The sequence below is a fragment of the Cheilinus undulatus genome, linkage group 1 (assembly GCF_018320785.1).
Source record: "Cheilinus undulatus linkage group 1, ASM1832078v1, whole genome shotgun sequence".
Taxonomy (NCBI): Eukaryota; Metazoa; Chordata; class Actinopteri; order Labriformes; family Labridae; genus Cheilinus; species Cheilinus undulatus.
The window spans coordinates 40,893,586-40,916,725 of NC_054865.1; the positions used below are offsets into that span (position 1 = coordinate 40,893,586).

Below are 23,140 nucleotides of genomic sequence, written 5' to 3' on the forward strand. Positions count from 1 at the left end.
CCACTCAGTAAATAAGAAAAAAGACAGAGAGCATAGACTGCATATTTAAATGATGGTAAAACAAACAGACCTAAACTGTAAAACCCAATTAAAAACCTTATTTAAAAAAAAAAAACATGCAAAAAATTCCCTTTAAAAACTAGGAAAATAATGTTAACTTTTCACACTACTAGGTGTCTCTAAATGACACACAAAGGATGTGGGGCAGAGCACGTCCACATATTATAATTTCAAATATTCTTGCCACTTGATGAAGTTTGACTTTTGAATCAGGTAGTGCCCTCTCATCACATTCAGCCCTGCCATAGTGTTCCACCACTGACTTAACTGAGTGGGTAACTTCACTCATGGTGCAGAAGTGTTTAATGCTCAACAGCATTCTGGGAAAACTCAGCAGATTAAGAGATGATTGTCAAAAAAATTGATGCAAAAAATATTGAAAATACGCTGAAAGTGTGACACCTCTCACTGAGTGGACGACTTCACTCGTGGTGCAAAAGTGTCTAATGCCTAGAGGCATTTTCAAATTGTCAACAATTTAAATGAAATGATGAAAAATACTTAGTCCAAGTACCAATGTCTTACTTTATAATTTCAAGGACATCCATAGAGCCGCACAAAAGCTGAAATCACTGACATTTCAAGTTGTCCGCACTTCTGTTGACCATTCTCAGACAGCTCTACATCATTTTCTGTTTGCCTAAGTGTTGCTTTAACCTGGTTACTGCCACCTACTGGATAGTAGTGTGAACCAGCAAACTGGCAGCTCAACCCTTAGGTGTTACTTGTTTACTTTAAGGTGACTGTTCTTGAAACAACAGTGATGGTTTCCTTTACCCTGCGTTAAAGCATTACTTTATAAACCTAGTAATCAGACATAAACTTGATTATCAAGTAAAGTTAGCTTTATTGGTGAGTCTTAATAGCTGTCAGGGTTTACAGTGAAGAGGTTAAGCTGAATTTGTTGAACACTTAGACTCTACCCACCACATCAAAATTATATTGATTTTTCAGTGACCAAAGCAGCCAATTTAATCCCCCACTAGGAGCAGAAACATATGGGAAACATAAACGATTAATTGGTGATAAAATAATTTCTAACAAACAGGTAATAAAAAATGGCTCTGAAAATTTGGAATCAGTTTAGTTGGTTTTCCAAAGTTTCACCCCAAAAGTTGATGATTTGTTATAGATCCTCACATAAATGATCGCTGTGTCCTTTGAAGCACTCTGAAGATAGTTTGTTGGAATCTCTCCAAATCCCTCTGGGGGACATAAAATGGGTTTTTCATTAGAAAATAACCAGGCATGCAGCCTGAAGCAAATAAAAGAGATGGCACCATGCAGCACTTAGTTACCAACCAATCCAGTGCAACCAGCTGTGTCTCTCTGTCAGTCAATGGAAGGAGGGAGATTGGTAGTGGAAATAGGTCAGTTATGTCTTAAAATACATAAGAAATTGCTTATTTGACATGAGTGGACCTTTATTCAAAATAAATTTGTTGAGCTCAATACCACATAAAGGGAAGTGAAGGTGGGGTAGGGTTCCTATCAGGGAATATAGTTGTACGTACAGTCAGATATTTCTAAGTCAGTGATGAAATACTTGAAATGAAATATTTGCCTATAATCTGATAATCATCACCTAATAGACAAAAGCACAAGTTTCTCCTGAATGTCTGAGATGATGATGATATATCAAACAATCACATGACTCCTTCTGAATAATTCCTGATTTTACTCTCTTTTGACAGGTGACTCTTAGAATTTACCATCACAAAATCAGAATGTATCTACATGATGATCTACAAACTCACCACTATTGGCTCAGGGTTTTGTTTTTTGAAGTTCTATTAAACATTAAACCAGAAAACCCCAAGAAAGGCACTCACATAATGCTTAAGTGACATAATTTTGAGCCAAACATGTACCCAGTCTGCATCTTTAAGGTGAAGAGCTAACAGCTAAGCTAAGAGCTGAGTTAACAGCCTACACAGGGAATGTGGACATAAGCACGAGGGCCCTTCATTATACCGTATGTGCATATTAACCTCATATTTTAATCCATGTCCCATCTGTTGACATGGAGGTGGCAGAGCTTATAAGCTATAAGTTGTTTGCAGTCACATGATCCCAATGGCACACTAATGTGAGATATGGTTGCAGGAAGTGAAGAACACCAGTTAGAAATGAATGGAAATAAAGAGTTAGTATGGTAAAGCTCAATGTGGACCCGAACACTGCAGTTATCATCAGAAAGCTCAACACATTAAAATATGATCCCTTTTGTTTACAAAAACAGTTATTTTTTTCATGGGTTAACCTACCTTCCTGGTAAAGATGTGACAAGTATCACAAATAACGTAATTCTGCAGACAACTACAAGACTTGCCAGATGAAGGGAGACAGGAGTCTTGAGGAGTCTTTTCCTGAGCTAAGAGGCTATCTTCACCTCCTTAACTGCTTTCCCCCCTCAATGTGTCACAAAAATGCTTTTTAAAAAATCCTGATATACTATTAACGGAAGAAACACTTGTGAGGTAAGCAACCATGTAAAGATGTTTTGTTCACAAATGAGCCTGTTCTATATAACAGCTTTGAGTGCCAGTTTTCTTTCTTCCATTCTATAATATGGCCCTTTTTGGACAAAAAATGTTACAAAAACTCTTTAATGTCAAAGTGAAAACAGATTTCTACAAACTTATGTATTTCAATAATAATCTACCATGTAAAATAAGTGTCTGCGTAAATATTCACCTCCTCCAAGTCGGTATTTAGTAAATGCACCTTTGGCTGCAATCACAGCATTGAGTGGGTGTGGATAGGTCTCAATCAGGCTTGCACATCTAGACACTGCAGTTTTACTTGATTCTTCTTTGCAAAACTGCTCAAGTTCTGACACTTGAACAGCTCTTTTCTGGTCCGACTACAAATTCTCTACTGAGTTGAGGTCTGGGCTTTGACTAAGCGAGTCCAGAAGACTCACCTTGTTGTCTTTAAATCATTTCTGTGTAGCAATCCCTGTATGCTTCAGGTCTTTGTTTTAAAGGAAAATACATTTTCTCCCAAGCTGTAGTTCTCTTGCAGACAGAAAAAGATTTTCCTCCAGGATTTCCCTATATTTTGCTGCATCAATTTTACCCTCTACTTTTACAAGCCTTCCAGGGTCAGTTGCCAAAAAGCATCCGCACAGCATGATGCTGCCGCCACTGTGCTTCACAGTGGGGATGGTGGGTTTGTAGTGATGTGCAGAGTTTGGTGTCCACCAAGCATATCATCTTGTCTGATGGAAAAAAAGCCCAATTTTGCTCACATCAGACCTAAGAACTTTCTTCCACTTGACCATGGAGTCTTCAACATCACTTTTGGTGAACTCTAGGGGAGACTTTGTCTGAGTTTTCTTCAACAGTGGCTTCTATTTGCCTCTCTACCATAAAGATTTGATTGGTGAAGAACCAGGTCAACAGTTGTTCAGTCTCTCAGCTGCTGAAGCTTGTAACTCTATAAGCATAGTCATGGGGTCTTTGTGGCCTCTCTCACTAGTCTCCTTCTTGCACACTCATTCAGTTTGTGAGGATGGCCTGAATGAGGCAGATTCACACATGTGCTATATCCCTTCCATTTCTTGATGGTGGATTTCACTGAACTTCGGGGGATCCTCAGTGCCTTGGAATTTTCTTCTATCCACTCCTTGACTCATACTCTGCAATAACCTTTTCTCTGAGTTGCTCGCAGTGTTCTTTTGTCTTGCTGGTGTAATGGTAGCAAAGAATACTGATGAAAAAGTGAATTGACTTTCCAGATACAGGTGTCCTTTTACTACAATCATGTGATACACATTCACTTTTTACAGGCACTGTAGACAGCCAGATGAAGAGCTGTTTGGTTGCCAAAAGACCAGCTCTTATTAGTGAGCTGAGCCGAATGATCCATATCTCTAAAAAAAGACGGTTTCCCATTTCAAAGAGCAAGCCTGGATGGAGATCAACTGTGAAACCACAAGCAAGATCAGGGATCACTGTGTCAAATCATGACAACTGTACTGAACCGAACCAAATCACTTTGTGGAGTTATCTTACATCACTTATCCAGACTTTAGATGATGGCCTTGAATACATTTCTGCTAACATTGCTTTTGGAGCATTTGAAACATTTTTCCCTGAATGTGTCACCACCTTCAGGACTCAAAAGTAACTCTAGATTGTTTTATTTTGCAATTAGAATGGATGGCACAGCTGTAAACAGCACCGAACTTTAACATTTTGTTAGAGCTTCTCCATGCAGAAATCACTTCCTGTCCCCTCTGTGGAGATGTGATATGATGCCATTTATCATCCAGTCAGCAGGGGGAGCTCTAAGTATCCTGGCTTCACTCCCAGGCAGCTGATGCCTAGTCTATCTTAATAAACAGACATAAAAATGTCTGAATCAGTGAAACCGGACATCCCCTCCAGCTATCAAGAATAAAGTCTGTCTGAAGTCATTTGATGAAAGTACGTCATTGCAAGTGTGGGAAAGCCTTTGCATCAAGCGCTTTGTTCTTCTAGGCCTTTTTTTCTTCTTTCTTTGTTTCTATTCAGTCTTTGATTTATACTTTGGATGTGTCCAAACGCATCTTGCATTGATATCAACTCAAAAATTGTCCTAATTATGGACTGGTCTTCACTCTCCTCCCCTTTCTGGGTTCAAACATTTCTAAAAATAGTAGCTGAGAAAACATATCACCAGAACATTGTCCTGCTTTGTGGTACTCATTTTAAAGGCCACTACAGATCTCCACACAGACTTCTCTGATAAACTGACTTTAAAATGATGTCCCGGTGAGAATAAAAGGCCTTGGACTCCCAACCACAGTGAAGTATGCCACCACAAATAAATAAGTGAAAAAGACGGATCAAAACAAGTTTGAAAAATGAAACACTCCAGTAGCAGTTGTATAGATGTTTTATGTAACAACACAGTGTAAAATTGAAATAGCCCAGTCTTTGCACTAAAATATGTGCTTTCTTTGCCCTCTTAATCATTAATCTTTGAGATACTTTTCATCATCATCTCATCCTTTTTAAAAACTGTTTTAGGACGTGACATAATATCAGGAGTTATTTAACTATGTAGATGTAACCCCTCCTCACAGCAATTCATGTGGCTGACTCATACTCATAATCCATCAAATATTCATTATGCTATATGAAAAATAGGCTGTCAGAACTCCGCCGAGGATATCATTTAGGTCTTTGGGTCTTTTATGGAATGAGTAACAGAATTGATGCCAATTTAGCGTCTCCTTCCACTGAATCCCGCTGAGGCTTTCTCTGCGGTGGCATTGGAGGAGTCCTCTGCTAAACATAGGCCGCTCAAGATTTCACAGGACTTGGGTCGGCCCCGTGCGGTGACCTCCAGCCAGCTCCTGATGGAAATCTAACCAAGCATCACGCCCAATTTGAGCCTCCAGAGTAAACAAACAGGAGTGCTCTTCAAAGGTAGAGTCACTAACAGACAGAGAAGGGCAGAGTGTGGAGCGTAATCTCCTCTATATGATGTAAAAACACAGGTCTGGCACAGAGCACACAACCCAAGTTTAAACATGTTTCATTGAACCAGCAGGAGAAATTCTGTTAATTCTGATATGAATTTTATCAGGATGATTCTTGTTGAACCAGACTTCCAGATTTTGTGTTGAGTAAGTTAAGAGTTTTAGAGCTGATCTAGCGTTTTTTTTTTACACCTGTAAAAAAAAAAAAACAAAAAAACACTATTTTACACCTGTGAGGAAAATTTAGTGACAACAAGTAAAACACTGAATTCAAGAACTTTGCATACCTGCTTTTGGCAAATAGTTTAAGATGCATCCATTTTTCCCATCAGAATTAAATAGATGTAAAATTTTTGCCATGAAAAGCACAATTTTACACTTTCTTTCTTGATGTAACTAACATGGCTGAATTAAAATTTGTATCTTGAAAGCAAGGATGCATCATTCTTATCCTTGTTTATTTCAATAGGCTTACTACTAATTACTATTAGGGGGGCCAGAGAACTTTGAGGGGAGAAGTAGGAAATGAGAAAAATATCAGCTAACCTTATTTGTGACAGTAGCATTTAAATGTATCCCTTTTTATACAAATCAATGCATTTTAACATATTTGATTATTTTTATTCATACAAATGTATAGTCAGGGGAAGGTAGTCTAGTGGTTGGGTTGCACCCCACCACAGTTCAACTTTGACCTGTAGCTACCTCTCATCCCTCTCCCTGGCTCATGTTTCACATTAATATGACTCACACTATGTCTGCTTTTTCATAGATTCTGGTCTGGGTCCTTCAGTGATTTACTCTTTATACCAACTGTATTGATCAAAATGTTCCAAATGCTGATGTTCATTTGTATGCAGATGACACTGTCATCTATTGGAAGATATCTATGCTTTGATACTGTGCAGGACACACTTTGTTGGTTACAAATCCTAACAAAACCAAACTCATATTGTTTTCAGGCAAAAGGAAAGCCTCTGAACCAGCCTTTTATAAATCTCAGGGTGATTTGATTGTGTTGTATTATAAATACTTTTGATTCCTCATTGATGATTACTTGACTTTTAAGCTTCATATCGAGCAACTGGTAAAAAAGTTAAAGTTGCCTCTCATTGATTATGGTGATGTTCTGGATGCATGCATCCTCCCAATGCCTCAAATCTTTGGATACCGTTCACCACGGGGAGCTGAGGTTTATAGTGGCTCCTAAGTCCTTAACTCATCATTGTATTCTGTATGACTGTGTTGGTTGGCCTTTGTAATCTGTGCCCAAAGTCCATCTTGAGACAGGTTAAAGGAGATTTGGATATGCTGCTCCTGCAGTCTGGAGTCTTCTGCAGGAAATTGTATGTCTTGGGGGGCTGGTCTCTTTAAATTGTTTTAAACATAGATTAAAGGTGTTGGAGATAGATGCATCAGGTTGTAGATGTTTTGACTGATGACTTTCTGCTCTGTGACTCAGGAGTTGGTTAGTCTGTGTTTGAAGTGTTTTTGTGTTAAATGGTTCATGTCTGTAACTGTTAAATGTGCTGCCGGGTCAGGACACTCTTATAAATGAGATTCTTAATCTCAGTGAGGTTTTCCTAGTTAAATAGATTAAATGAAAAGTAAGCAAAGGTGTACATATGTTTATATTTGAAACTATTATTGCTATTATCTAGTCATTTGCATTTTAACTATAGAAAGGGCTTGTTGTCTTCACTTTTTACTTTGTTATGTATTGCTAATTACTGTGAGATTTTGTAATGACCAAATTTCCGATCAATATCTTATCTTATTTGTTGTTTGATTTGTGTTATTTGACATCATAACTTGTAGGAAATTTAAAAAGTTTTTTTCTGAAGGTATTTTTTAATGTGTAGTATAAGCTTAAATTGTTGTTTTGAGCCAAGTCAGATGAGAACTTTTGTCACTTCTTGGACAGATGATAAAATCTGTCTGTCGAGGAAATTTTGCAAGAATGGAATCCCAAATTCAAAATAGTGGTCCTTATTATGGAAAAAAATCTGGAACTCCTGAAGTAAATCATGTTATTTCTTATCTTACATGGGGATAAGTAACATTCAATCCCACTGGCTATTGTACGACTACCAAACTCTGGATGCAACCAACTCAGCTTTTAACCAGCAATTAGCAGCGAGGGTCTTCTGGCAAAGGCCCCCTTTTCTGTGTTCTGTGTTCAATCCAACAAGCAGCTGGAGTCGAGAGATGGCGTCTAAGAGCAGATTGCTAGCTCAGCTCACATGCAAGTGTCTACTGTAATGATCAATTACAGCTAAATAGTTACCAAATGATGGCCAGTTGGCCGGTGCATTGCTTTATGGGAGATTAATTGTGCCTCTTTTGCTCTACACACAGACTCCTTTAATGTATTCAACCAAAGCCTGCAGAAACACAAGTGGACTACACTACCCAGACTACAAATGAAAACCAGGTTTCCTCAGAATCGTATCTGCCTACAGATTCTGCATTGATAAACAGAATCTGTAAATAGAGATTAAATAGCAGTGAATGACTGCAGCACTGCTCTGCCAGGCTGAGACATAGCCTCTGGATATTATTACAACTTGATTCAGTGTTAATTGGCCCAGCTTTGAGTTTTAATCTTTACGCTTTTAATTCACCTCTCTTTAAACAGGCGAGTGCTCTCTCCTCTGTGCTCACCTGTCCTCTAAATCACTCCCCTCGGTTGGGCGGCTGGGCTTAATATCCTGCCCTGTCAATAGCCGCTGAGAGGATGGAGACTTTATGTTCCTGAGGTCTCATGACAGCCACTCGGAAATGTCTGCCTGAGGGCATGAGCTCAAACTCATTCTGCGAGGGGCCAGTCAGGACACTCCTGAATGGTATTGGCTTTCCTCAGAGCTGACTTCTTACACTGTAATTGTGAAGGCTCTCCTCCACTTCCCAGAGTAATCTTATTTGTCAATTTTAAAGGGCTCCAAAGATTTTCCTACTGAATAAGTTGAAGTTTCCATGCAGGGCTGCAGCAGACAGTGTTGAAATTGCTAATGTTTTTTTTTTTTTTCTTTACACAGTCTCTCTAAGTAAAGACTTCCTGTTTCATCCCCTAACATCAGTCAGTAAATACTGGTTTCCTCTGAACACAATAGCACTCTTCTATCCAACCAAGTCGGCCAAACATAATTACACCTGAATTGCATGTGGCCAATCAGAAACACTCATGTTTCAGGCTGTTATGGAGCACATTAACAACTGACCTGCTTTCTGTTGTGACATTTTCTACAAGGACTTCTTGGCCTGATTTTGTTTAATTGCACCTTTTATTATTGTCTTCCAAAGTCCCATTTTTTCTGAGCTTGCTGGTGATTATTTGGAGTTGAATGGCAAACTGTGCTTGAACAATAAAGCAACAGCAGTGAGAAGAGAGCAGCAGATCAATAGATTGAGGTGATTTACTCTGGTTTTCTTATTATACACCTTAAATAATTAAAACAAAACAATGAAAGCTTATACTACTGTAGCATCAGAGATATTATTGTACAAGTACTCTTTGTGTTGCAGTTAAAATAAGATGATTATTGTGTTTTAATGTTTAAGTCTTTTCTGTTTAACCCTTGGAACCCAAGCCAGTTTAAGCACAACTGTTCATCTGAAACACCTAATAACTCAGAACAGAAATACAGGCTAACTTTCAAAATAAAATCAGATTAAACTTCTGTTTAGGGTTAGGGTAAGGGTTAGGATACCAAAAGTTAAAAGTTAAAACCTGACCTGCAAAACCTGATTACAAAACATTTATTAAAGCAGAGTAAGCAGTCTGCATATAGGACAAAACATCCTAACACATACAGTGTAGCTTACGTAGCTCCATTAGCCGTGTAAGCTACATTACTAACGGAGCTAAAGCTAAGCTCACAAAGCCACTATGTACCTACCTTTTCTGTGTAGCTAACGTAGCTTTAGCTATGTTTGCTAAAGCTCATGCTTCTCAGTCTAACTTAGCCATAGATATGCAGGTATGTGATCTAATTACGTAGCTAGAATAGTTATGCTAGTTTTAGCTAAAGCTAATGAAGCTAAAGCAAGCCACCAGTCATCTAACTACTTCCAAAGCAGCTCTATGCATTATTTAACCCCGAATTAGACCTCTGATCTTTTCTCTGTTTTATTTATGAAATGATTCTCTGTCTGCCATTTGCAGTGTGGTTTTTTAATGAATTTGTTAGACTTTATTTATGAATAAATTTAAGTTTAAAAAAGAAAAAAAGCTAAAACTGGAAATACAGTCTACCAGCAAACTGCAGCAATTTATTTCTCAGATAAACAGTGTCTCAGGTGAATGGTCTCTGAGAGTGGCTTCAGAAATGTAAGATCTGCAGCCAGACCCCTCTAGCCTTGTCTATCATGAAAACAATAATTACTTTCCAATGAACTATCACTATTATTTATCTCTGTAAATACAAGTCATATTTTGTACACGTGGTATTACATGGCATAAAAACCCCATTTTAGGAGGGCAAACATCATCTTTTCATTATTTGGGCCATAGAGGACTTTTCTTTCTCTCCCTTCCAAACTGGAAGATAACTCTCTTGTCTCTTTTTGAGCTTTGGCTGGCCCTGATTGGTCGCTACCGCCAAGAAAACAGTAGAAGAAGAAACTGGATTATTGTGGTTGGCCGTCAGGCTGACAGGAAGTTGTTGTCTTTTACTTTTCGCATCAAAATGTGGGACTGATGGTAAGACTGCTAAGTTTTTACCTGAAAAAACATTATAAATAGTTATTTTATGATGGATTTAGCTATATGGATATGTAGTATCAAAGCTTTGAATAAACACTGCACTTTGCGGATTAAAAATAGTCTGGAAAAGGATACAAAAGCCAGGAGCCTAATGTAGATCAGCACAATGTTAAGCTTTAGATCACAATTTACTCCACAGAGATCTGTTTTATGGTTCCTGAGATATTGTAAACAATGCTTGCTCCACCACTTAGCGATCCAGCAGAGTTCGAAGGGTTAAAGTGTATTTGTGTTTAAAAGATTTCAATCTATTGTGATCAAAACGCGGCTGCTGTAATGAGCCAGTATTTCTCAGTATAGCTCATCAATACTGCAGTATCAAACTTTAGGACTTTAGAACTTTTTTAGATTTTATATGTCAAAAACTACAAGAACTCAACAAAACAACCACAGCAAAACAGACAAAGATGCATGAAAATGGCAGCACAGATAAGCTTCCAAAAGCTTTTAGAAGAGAGCCCAAACATAAACAAGTGAAAGGTAAACACAGTACACAACAAATAAACCAACAGGCAACGCAGTAGTCCCTAAACAGTCCATTAGTCCAACATTAATTCAGTAGTAATGAGTTCTTTCCTCAGTAGTAGTACCATAAAATACTTCCTTTCATAAACATCCTGATGAATAGAACATGCATTGTGATGAGTATTGGTCTCAGTGAGTAAGCCATAGCTGCAGAAGAGAGGGCCAGTGGGAGAGCTAACTCCAGAGTTTAGGTTTTTTTAGGTGGTTAGAAAAAAATCTGCACCATATAATATTACAGTAATTTAAATCATAAATAAAGTGATCAGTATGACACTTACAGTTTAAAATATCATCACTATAAAATCCCAAGAATTTTGTGTTATATACTCTGTTGATATCCTATATCTTATATTAATTGGAGATAAACATGCTTGGCGTAACCTGTTTCCTGTAAGAGTCAAATATAATAAGAATTGTCTACTTTTACAAGCTGGTGATTTAGTAGTTCATGAAGTTTAAATGAACTCTAATGTGGGTTTGTGTTATTAGCAAATAACACTTTATGTGAAACACCTAAGTCATTTAAATAAAGAATAAAGAGGAGTGGTCCTAAGATGGAGCCATGGGGTACCCCATATTTATGTAAGGGGTTATGTAAGGATTTATGACCAAATATGTGTACTTATTGTTGTCATCCATTCCCATAACTTCTAAAACAGCTGAGAACAATTCCTCTTATACCATAATGCTGTAATTTGCCTCATAAGATCTCAAAATTTATAGTGCCACACTAACACAGATGGTGAAGACTGTTTTATAGACCCCTCTTGTATAATAACATTCATATGCATCCATTCATATTCACACACCACTGACACAGGACACAATGTTATTTACCAGATGCTTTTGTCCAAAGTGAGGTACATCTAAGAAGAAGTACAACACAAGAAAAGATCTAGACAGGAGGAAACAACATCAGTTAATGCCTCATAGTGCTTCAAGTCCATTAGGACACAGGTGCTGCCATGCAGTGCTAGAGGCAATGCACATGGTGAATAAAAGCTTTTTTTTTTTCCTGATGCAAGGACACATTGATGTCTGACTACTGACTGAGTCATGGTGCATGTCCTCATAACTTCTGTGGGCCTTTGTGCTTATGAAGCATATCATATATCAAAAACTGAAATGTAGCAAAATGTCAAATAAGATGTGCAGAAGTTCTTGTTAGCCAGTTTTCAGAGATTAAGGTTGTTTTCACTTTAGGGACCCGGTTCCAGATTTAGTTCATCTGATCAGTTGAACACAAGCATACCAGACGCTTGAGTACGAGGTATTTTGAGGAGTAACTTTATTGATTAATTGAATGAGTATTGGATTGCCTTTGCTGAACTTGCTGCAAAGGCAATTCTAAATGTATCCTGTCTCTTCAAAACCATTGTATTAGCCCAGCTTGGGCCTATTTCATCCTCTGAGCTGCACAGTAGATGTGGAAGTAGGAGGAGGTTGCTTGCATTTGAAAAACGATAAAAACCTCCATTGACCCCAGTGGTTAGTATGGTTACGCTTTCTATTTCTTGGCAGATTTGTAATCTAACTACGTGAATACTGCTATTTGCTATAATAGACTAAGTACATAGCCAAGTTTGCTCAGACATGGAACCATGTTAATAATGCAGGAGCAGACCAGGGAGGGAGAGGGACTGAGGGGAGCGTGTGCAATCGTGTGCTGGCACGGCACAAAACAATCTTGGATAATATGAAAACACCCTGAGACAGCAGGGAAAGAGGACATTTTTGCCAGCATCACAGCAGGGTGTTGGTCTTCATGCTTTGCTTCCTTCTCTTATCAAGCTGTACAAAAAACTTAAGAGAACTCTACATGGGTGTTGTGCTGTAGTTATTCTCACTTACATCTATCCAGTTAAGTCAAATATTTAGTGTTTCTGCTGCTTCTTTTCAAGTCAGATGCTCCCATGGGGGTAAACACACATTTTCATGACTGTTGTGCATCCTTGCAAATGTCAGTGCAGTCAGAGATGGAAACCATCATACTGCTTTAACTTCTGTTTTGAGACAAAAGCAAGAGCCTAATGAAAAATCAAATGTACTATCTTCATCTCCGTGCCGGAGACGATCAATAACATCGTCCCTCTTAACATATTAATATCATGTTGTATTAGTGGAAATGAAAAGTGGCAGTTCAGTGGGTCATCTGTTTAAAGTATTGATTCAGGCCTTGACTCATAATAAGGTAATAAGGTCACAATCCCTATGTGGATTTTTTTTCATTTGTTTTTGTTTTTTCTCCTTCCCTTTTTTCCTGGTGTTTTTGTTCCTGCTTCCTTAAGCTAAGATTGAACTTTGAGAGTTTTAACTTGGCAATAAAATAAGGAAAAATTACGTGTAAAATGGAATCTGCCTGCTTGTACTGTATGATGTGCCATCAGATACTTTTCAGTGACTCATAATGCTAAAGCAAAGTTTGTGCATGTCTGGAATGTTTCATGGAAGGAATTAAGTGAAATGCCAAGTGTCTGGGTATTATAAAAAAGTGATAACTAGCGTGATGCATAGACATGAATTCATTAATTTATGGATATACTTTCAGAATATATAAATACTAATGAAGACGAATTAATAAATTAGAAGTCTTGTCATTCTCTGTCATATTGGAGTGATTAGCATGAATGCAGATCAATTATTTATGTTTCAGCTATGTCTAAGCTTTGCACGGTAAGACTGAGTTCTTCTTGATATTGCACATCCTCTGACAAACATCAGAGAATCTCCCTATCGCTTTCTTACACCATCTGTGTTTTTGTGCTCAGATGAAAGTCCTCTCAGGTTCTTTTGCATTTGTAATCACAGGCAGGAAACATATTTGGAGAAGGAACAGTTCTTTGTAGTCTTAGTTGGATCAGGTTATACTGGTGTGACAGAGAACAGCTCCCAGAGGGATTTTCATTTAGTATTTTCTGATGCTCAAAGATGATGTGACATATTGTCAAGTATTTATTAACAAAATTAGTGTGTGAAACTTGTGTGTTATATCTGTGGGCTGATATGAGTTCTGTGTGTTCTGATAGATGCCATGTTACTGGTGGCTGACAGACTGAAGGGGCCCTTCAACATAGAAAGCGTCATACAGCCGATCGACATCCAGATCTCTGATGCCATCATGACCATGCAGGACAACAGCATGACTGTTTCAGCCAAGGTAATGCACACGTATGAGATTTAGGTATGTCAAACATTGAATGACTTAAATTAATAACCTAAGATGAGATTCTATAAGGAAATTCTCACATAAAGCTGCTCCAACACTACAGTACAAAATAAAAGCAATAAAGCATACTTGATAAACAGAATCATATAGAACAGTATGGAGAATAAGCTAAATTAGATCAATGATTGTGTGATTACAGTTCAGCAGTGATATTTAGAGGTAAAAATGACCTTGTATTGTAACTAATTTTGTGATAAGAAGCTAGGGTCACACAGTAGCAATATGTTTTATCACCCTTTTTCAAGGAATGAATAAACCACTGTATTTTTCACATTATTCAACACTGAATTGTCATGGTCAACATTATTCTTGACACTTTTTTATTGGTTAAGATTTGTAAAACCCACTGACAGATTTAAAGGATGACCAACAGAAATGAGTTATGAAATAAAAGGAAAATCAAGATAAGAGGTTACAGGCTTGATGTCAATGATATGTGCATTGTTGCATGATTTTATGCCGAATACAACCCAATACAATACAATCCAAGATTGTCAAAATGTTCAATACTTGGATACCTTTCCAATGCTTCATGCTTCAAGTGATGCATTACTTTTATGGCCAATAGTACGGAAAAGTACCAAAGCCACGAAGAACAACAAAATAAACAATCATATTTACAACACAAAGCTGTGGCAAAAAAAGTGGTAAAATAGGTTGAAAGTAGCAAAAGAGTGGCAAACATTGGTTAAAATTGGCAGAAATGGGTTAAAAGTCGCAAAAATGGGGGGATGGGGGTGGAAATAACTGGTTTAAACATGCAAAAAATGAGTTAAAAAAAAAATGAGTTCAATGTTGCAAAAAGAAGTGGCAAAATGTGTCAAAAATGGCAACAGAGGTGCAAAACTTGGTTAAAATTGGCATAAAAGCCTTAAAAGTAGCAAAAAGTGGTGAAAATTGTTTAAAATAAGGTTAGAAAAAGTTTGACAAATGGGCAGAAAAGTGGTGAAACAAGGTTAAAAAGTGGCACATTTAAATAATTTCAGCATCAGAATCCAATAATAACTTGACACATTTCAGCTCCAGAATGATCTCACTGTTCGTCAGGATTCAAGCACCAATGTAACTGATCCAACACATGTGAGCTGAAATCATCAATAAATCACAACTGGGGAGGGTTTTTCAGGGGCACAGCCAATTCTGTAGGCAAGCCTGCTTATAGCTGGGAATGCGCTTCATTATTGTTTTGTTTGTGTTGGTTTGGCTAAGAGAATGAAATTTCCATGTTGTGATCAGCAGGGTTTGTTTGTTTATCATACATTTCTTTTTCCATCACAACACTCAGCAGAAACATACTTTGCACCAACTCTAAAGATTAAGATCTTTTGAGGAAACATTTGGGGGTGTAAGCCCTTTAAGCCGCCCTCTGGCTCTGCCTGTGAACCGTACCATATTTGGAATAACAGACTGGATCTCTGGACTTCATGGTTTTTGCTCAAATATATTCAAACTTATCTTCGTATAAAGGTGTTTTTTTTTTTATTTTGTCATCAAAGAGAAACAACTGACTTCCTCTTTCGTCTCTTGAGAGTAAAATTTTCTCATCACAAAGTTTAAAAGTTTAATATTAAAGCCAGCACCTTCAGGATGTTATCTAAAAGAATAGTTTTGTACTCCTGCTCTCATCTAAAGAAGCTTAATCATTGTCCTTCTTCCTCTGATCCTTCAGTGAATGCTGGCATGTCTGTGTGACAGCATTACAAAGGTCACTTTGAATAAAATATCACCTTTTTCATATCAGGAGGGATGGGATTTACAACTTTTAGCCATTGTCTGTGATCATGACGCCCCATTCCTGCTAGCTTGTGACTGATTGCTCTGAGATTACAATCTTTCCCAACATTCACATTTGAGCAATAATTCTTTTTCCTATCTCAGGGCCATGAGGCATTGTTCTCTCATTCCTGCTGTACCAACCTGTGGAAAATCAGTTTGTGTGTGTGATGTACAGGATAGTGGAATTGTAATCATAGTGAAGAATTGACAAACATTAGAGAAGAGACAGCCTCTTGTCTTGACAGCCATGTAGCACATTAGAGTGCTCCATCACACACCGAGCAGAGCCAGGGGCCGGCACACGGACAGAGAGGAATAATAATGAGGGGCTTTGTTTGGGCCCTTAGAGCCTGTAGAGTCTGAGCCATCTGAAAACTATTTATTCTCACAATGAACCACCGCGAACTGCACATTGATTATTCCAAGGATCAACTAATAACAGATCTGAAATTCAGTTTTAGTTTCTTCTAACAATCAAACTTCTATCTGTATTTCAGGGTAATATTTAAATGTTATCTTTTAGAAAATCTGGTTTCTCCTATGAAATAGATGAGCAATTTATGAGTAATTGTTTCCTTTGTGTAACCCAGCGGTTCAGAAATGCTGAATATTTTCACTGATTTTAGAAATTCTATCTTCAGTCAAAATATTTTGCAAGTCTGGAAACACTGACCATGACAGGATATCTAATTTCCTTGGAAGCCCTGAGAAGACATGCATTATACTCTGTTTACCTTCAGTTACAAATACATTTCAGGTTTTTCCCAAGATCTTGACATATTGATCTTGTTTTTGGTGATTACAACACTGATTTCCCATGGTAATGAGTTGATTTCTCAAGATGTTGAGAAAAACACTGAAACTAACTCACAAGCACAAGAATTGTTATCCTACATAGCAAGACAGACAAGTCAGAATCACAAGAGAAATAAACTTATTATAAGCATTAAAGGACTAAAATCAAATGTATGAAGCTGTGGGTTGCCAGTAGTCATAGTGATTGTGTTTGTCCGGCCTGTGGCTCCTTTTCCACATGTCCCCACTCTCTTTCTCCTTAGTATCTGACTCTGTTCACTGTCCTGCCTCTGAATGGCAGCATGTCCTTTTAGGGCTTCCTTACTACAAAGCTATACTTGCTGTAAACTGCATGTGCATTTATGCATGCTGGTTGCCAAACATCCCCTGAATCAGCTCCATTTTTCAGCTGTGCCCATCGTCAGAAACAGACGCAGACACGAGTTGCAGTAGTCACGTGTGAAGGGTCATTAAAGAAGAGGATGAAACAGTTACTACAAAGGCAGGAACAACAATAATGATGTTTGATAAAGATAATTGGGTAACACTTTTTTGGTGGTCCCTATTAAGTACCTTAACAGTAATAAGTGTTATTAATTCAATAATTTCACAAGAATAAGGCGGTAATAACTTGGCATTTTACTGAGTAATAACTCAGAAATACGGTAATATCAGGTAGTATTAAGTATTAACAATCTGCTGATTATCTAGAAATTCCTCGTAATAATGTGGCGATTCTTCGTAATTGGGTGGTATTTTACCCTAACCTTAACCTCCTAACCCTAACCAAAACTTTAACCATCATAATATTGTGATGGTTCTCTGGTAATTAGATGTTATTTTACCCTAACCCGAATCTCCTAACCCTGAGCCCTAACCCCTTATCGTATTTCTAACTCTAACCCTAACTCTTACCCTTCTAATATTGCTGCAGTTCTTTGGTAATTAGATGGTATTTTACCCTAACTCTAACCCTTGTAATGTTGTGATAGTTCTGATGTAATAAGGTGGCATTTTACCTTAACCTAAATCCCCTAACCCCTTATCCTATTTCTAACTCTAACCCTACTCTAACCCTTGTAATATTGCGGTAATTCTCTGGTAGTTAGGTGGCATTTTACCCTAACTGTAACGCTACAACCCCAACCCCTAACAGTAACCTTGATAGTATTGTGGCAGTTCTCTGGTAATTAGGCGGTATTTTACCAAGAAGTTTCTTAGAAATTAGATAAGAATTTTCAACATAAATTGCTTGATAATTTTTCAGGATTTTTTTTTTTTTCTTTTTTTTTTTTTTGGCCCACTGAGTTTAAGTGAACCGGTCCTGTATATCTTCCTAGTAATTTTTAGGCTTAGGGTAAGGGTCAGAGGGTTAGGGTTAGGTCAAAATACCACCTAATTACCTGAGAATTGCCACAATATTATGAGTAACTTATTAATAATGAATACATTATTATTTGGTAAACACTTCCTTATTATTCTCTAGTTAATACTTGATAAAATGCCCACTAATTACCAGAAAGTTAACACTTATCACTATACAATGACTAGGTAATTAGGGCCTATTCAAATAAAGTGGTACCGTAAATTGATACACCAAGTCAACATTTATTCCCAGCTGTTGTCTTTTATTTAAAAAAAAAAAAAAAAAAAAAAAAAACACTTCATAGCCACAGACATGCCAACCAAAAAGATCACAGTTGGATAAGTTGCATTAAAGAAAATGAAGTGTAAACCTGTACCAAATAAAATTAAGATAATAGTATCAGTTCAGTGAGCAATCCTTTGACTATATTAATGAAAACCAAACAAAAATGCTTTCATCAGGACTCTTTTGTTCTAACAGCCATTGCAAGGATAACAAAGACTGAAACACCATCTCTCTCTTGCAGTCCAGTAACAACATATCAAGGATTATTTTATTTTTTGCCACCAATCTGACACCTCCTGTGAAAGGTGGGGCCAGCACTGATAGACAGCATTGATTCCAGACCAGCTCTTTATGGTTTTCTGACTGAGATCACACATCAGATCTCATGCTGTGAGCAAATTGACACAGGCTTTTCAAGGGAGATCTGTCAGTTGTATAGGCAGACTACAACCTCTGTAGAACCTAATTGGAGGTGTATTTTACTGACATATAGATACATGTAAGCTCAGCAGAGTGAGGAACACATGCAGCTTTGCACTAGGGATAGCCAGGTTAAGATGAACTCACACCTAACGCTCAAGAAGAACTATCAAAGTAATGATATAAAACCCTTTTAATTGTACGTCTCTGTCTATCCCAGGTTTTTCAAGGATGTGGCCAACCAAAGCCATCAGGAATAGGCAGATCTGCTCGGGGCATCTCAGACGTGTTCAGTGCTCGATTCAGACCCTTCACCCCTGAAGAGAGACCAACTACAGCAGCTGGAACAAGTCTCGATAGACTGGTAAGTTCAGTAAAGAGATGATCATGATAAAGTGAAAGCACCAATATGAAATACACCAATGTTTAAAACGGCTTGCATTTACTGTGTTAAAAGGAAAAAGAATGAAGAAAAATAATCCACTTAGTCAGATATAAATGAGGTGTTTAAGGATAGGTTTCATGGAGAGATATCTTGGGACCATCTTAGGTCAAATCATTTGTGTAAGACATCCAATACTTTCCCAAAATAAAAGTCTTATTTTACACTCTCGCTATGATGCCTAATTAAGGCTAAATCAGAAATCTATATTCTGCCAGCTAATGAGGCTAAACACTTTCCTTTCTCAGCTCAACAGATTTTCAGACCTTCACAGAAGAATTTTTGCAATATTACTGTCTTGGGCAGGCTCGGTGGAGACGTACGGAGCTTAAGGCCAACTTACCACGGCTCAGGTCCAAAAGCCAAGAGAAAAACGATGCCCTGAAAGATTCCAAGAAAAAATCTTTGCAAATCCCCGCTCATGTAGATAGTGTAGACCCCATACCAGACTCTACTCAGGGATCAAATATTTCAGCTTTTATGCAAGAGGTCACAGAGATGTCAGAAATACAGAGTCTTATCCACACACTTGTCAAGAGAAAAAAATCCCTTGGAGTGGTAATGCTGCAAAAAAGGAGAAAAAAGCCTTAAAAGGGTTTACTAAATGTACCTAATCACTAGAAACAAATTCCTTTTCCTAGAATAAATGCTGCTCTGAGAATCTATCTCAAAAGGGTAAAACAGATCCAACATCCGCCCACTTTAAGAGGATGAAAGATCCTGAGACATTAATTGAGGCTATAAAAAGATTCATTGCACCACCTCACGCCACTGAAACATGGTGTGGGAGGTTGTCTGTGTCAAGCTTCTGTATATAGCAGCACAGAGCTCCTAAATTTGACTGCATGTTAACACAAAAGCCACATCTCTGATCAATGAATCCTACAAACAGCCTGCAGCTGAGCATCATCTCCCTCTAGATGCCTGTTCCTGAAGCAAGAGCCTTGTAAATATCCCAATTAATGTATGATGTCATGTTTTTATTTTAAAAATCTATTTTGAATATGTAGAAAGGACAAATCATCATTCTAGGCATACATTGTATAAAGCAGTAAACTGTCAAAAACATCCTAATAAGAAATGGTCAGCACGGATACTAATACCTGTACTCATAGAGCATAGTAGATACTCTACTCAGTGTGTAGGTACACTGTAAACCCCGATAGTGTTCTAGACTCACACAAAGTTATTTTTAACTGGTTATTAAGCAAATGTACTTCTTACTAGATTTTATCAAGTCATGCTTACTAACTGTTATTTCAGTTAAAGTCAACTTCAAGTAACCAAGTAACACCTAAGGGCTTAGCTGCCAATTTGCTAATTAACTGTCCAATAGGTGGCACTAACCAAATTAAGAAAAAGTATGTGCTCGAGCAAAGTTTGCCCACACTTTAAACAAAAGTGAGGAGGACAATGCAAAATTTCTGTTCTACCAATGTTTCTGAAATGATGAGGTAAGGCCTTGGTATTGTAAGGCCTAAAATTGCATACTTGCTCTGATTGCTAGAAGTCTGCAGCTTTGTTAGATGGTAAAAATCCTAAATAATTGTGTTTATTTTTGCACACATGACCAGAGCAGTGTTAATTTGAACAGCTACTTTTTAATTTTAGTTTCACTCTTAGTCTTTTGATGAAATACCTTTTAGTTTTAGCCACATTTTAGTCTACCCTTTGTAATTTTAGTCTAAACTCAAAAACATTTCAGTCTCGTTTTAGTCTGTAAGACACCCTTACATTTTAGTTTTTACTTAGTCCAAGCATTTATTCTATTTCCTGAATCTGACACCAAATCATGGTAGTGTGTTGTATGCACTCTGCTAAACCTGGGGTCCCTGCTTTCTACAGCTGAGAGGCAGAAGAGATGCAGATGTATTGTATTTTGACAGATATCACCCACACTGGAGAAATGTCATGGACTTTTGAATGTCTGAATAAAACTAAAAATTTACATTTCATTGAAGTCTCACTGTAGACATCTTGATGAAACTGAACTTACTTTTGGCAGTTGTAGTCATCAAAAATCTAGTTTTGGCTAGTCTTAGTCTAGTCTTTCTCATGGAATAAAGTGTGTTGAAGAACATTTTTAGTTATAGTCTTAGTCGACAAAATGAACTGGGTAGAGCATGACAAACTTCTGTTTCTTGGCTGTTCTTGATAATGTAGTAGACAGGATAAATCATGCATTAACTTGTAGTGGAGAAACCACACAACTGTCCAGCACTGTAAGACAGAACAGCCAAAGGTTTTTAAGAAACAAAAAAAACGTGGCATAACTTGAAAATCCAAAATAGCTGCTTCACTTCTATTTTTCTAAATTGACTGGAGACATTTTTAGTTTTAAGTAAACAGCACTCAATCACTGTAAATATTTTTGTTATTTTACTCAAATTGTTTGAAAATTATCTTATAATCTGCAGAGTTTTCCCAGATTGTATTTGGGCACTAGGAACTTTTGCACCATGGGTGAAGTTACTGACTCAGTTAGAGAAGTCCCACCAGAGGGGAGTGTCCACAATACACAATGGATGTAATGCTGAACTTGATGGAGGAGGATGTCCAGGTTCAATGTGCTCCTTTCAGTTATTCTCACTTTTAGTCACTTAAGTTGGCCTACCTTGAATGGCATATTTGTTTTAGATTAAAGGTTGTGATAGAAATAAGGGAAATTAGTTGGATATTAATTTTTCTCTTCACTAAGTCATTTGTACATTTGACTTAGATTTTTAAGTTTTTATTTCGAAGTATCTTAACTTACTTAAACTCTAGTGTGAGTGCACAACATTCAAAAAATGTGTGTAAATGGAACACAAAAAAATCTGGTTTACTTTACTGAGGTCAAAAGTTATTTTACCTTTTTTTTAAGGCAATAGGTTTGCATGAGTTTTAAATTAGGGGTTTTACAGTGTAGTTGGAGCCATGTAAGTAAACAGGATTTTCGGTGCTATACTCACTGAAACATGAGAAATTGAAGGCTGTTCATGGAAAATAAAAAAATGCCTGCAGATATCTCAGTTATAATAAGACAGAGCTGGCAAAGTGTTTTTTGACAGGCTTTAAGAAGGTTCCACTTGTGAGTTTCAACTCATCACAGTTTTTGGTCTGAACTGGGCTTAGACAGTAAAAATTTCCCTGGCTTTGAATAATGCTTGCAATTTTTGAGGTAATCTAGATACCTAACTAACTTACCAGCCAGCTTAGTGTTTCATTAGTGAAGGTATTTCAGTGTTAAAATTCTACATATCACACTTTTAACATCAGTGCATCTTTAGTGCAAAAACCTGCACTGAGCAAAATTTCATAGCAGTAATTACAACGTACCAAGCCAAGGATTTTGTTATGAAGTCATGTTTTTTATGTCACTAAACTGTACTTTGACCAATCCATTCAACAGCCACTTATGTAATCCTCTCTCCAATTGACAAATCCATTTATTAAATGCATTATTGTTCTTTTGAATAAAAGGCAGATTTGATAATCTTCTGCAGTGTAAGTTGTTTGACGGGATTAGAATGGGAAATGAATATGCAGAAGCACACAAGCAGATTAAAAGCTGTGCAGTGTGCTGTGCTTTCATAAGTTCTGTCTTGTCAAGAATTTAGTTGTTTAATTAAAACACTGTGTGAAGCAAGGTCACATTATTCCAAAAATGTCAGTCTTTAATTCAGCATATCCTTAAACAGAGGCTTTGTTTTAAAAGATAAACCTCTTTGTTCGTTACATATTCATGGACAAAAAGTGTGTAAGGAGAAACAAGTCAGTGAAAGGCATCACCACATTTGCAGAAAATCCACAGGTTATGATTAATAATTCATGTTTAATCACTCGCTCTCAGGCCAACTTCTTGTATGAGGAAAATATCTTCTAAGAAAAGTGGGCTGGGTTGCTCAGGGTAAGGCTTACTCATCCTTCTCAGAGGCAGCATTTCATTGTGTAAATGTGAGAAGCACCTAACACGGAAAATCAACACATATCAGTGCTACGCACTCTGTTTACAGGTCTACATCTTT

At 37.4% G+C, this 23,140-nt stretch overlaps 1 protein-coding gene across 1 annotated transcript in view; it reads left to right on the forward strand.

Annotated features, from left to right (window-relative positions):
• The window catches only part of gpc6a (glypican 6a), a 274,767-nt gene that overhangs the window by 195,382 nt on the left and 56,245 nt on the right, over window positions 1-23,140 (forward strand). Inside the window, exons 5-6 of the mRNA XM_041791791.1 lie at window positions 13,850-13,980; window positions 18,912-19,055. Of these exons, the coding sequence (XP_041647725.1) occupies window positions 13,850-13,980; window positions 18,912-19,055 (275 nt within the window). The remainder of the gene's footprint in view (window positions 1-13,849; window positions 13,981-18,911; window positions 19,056-23,140) is intronic.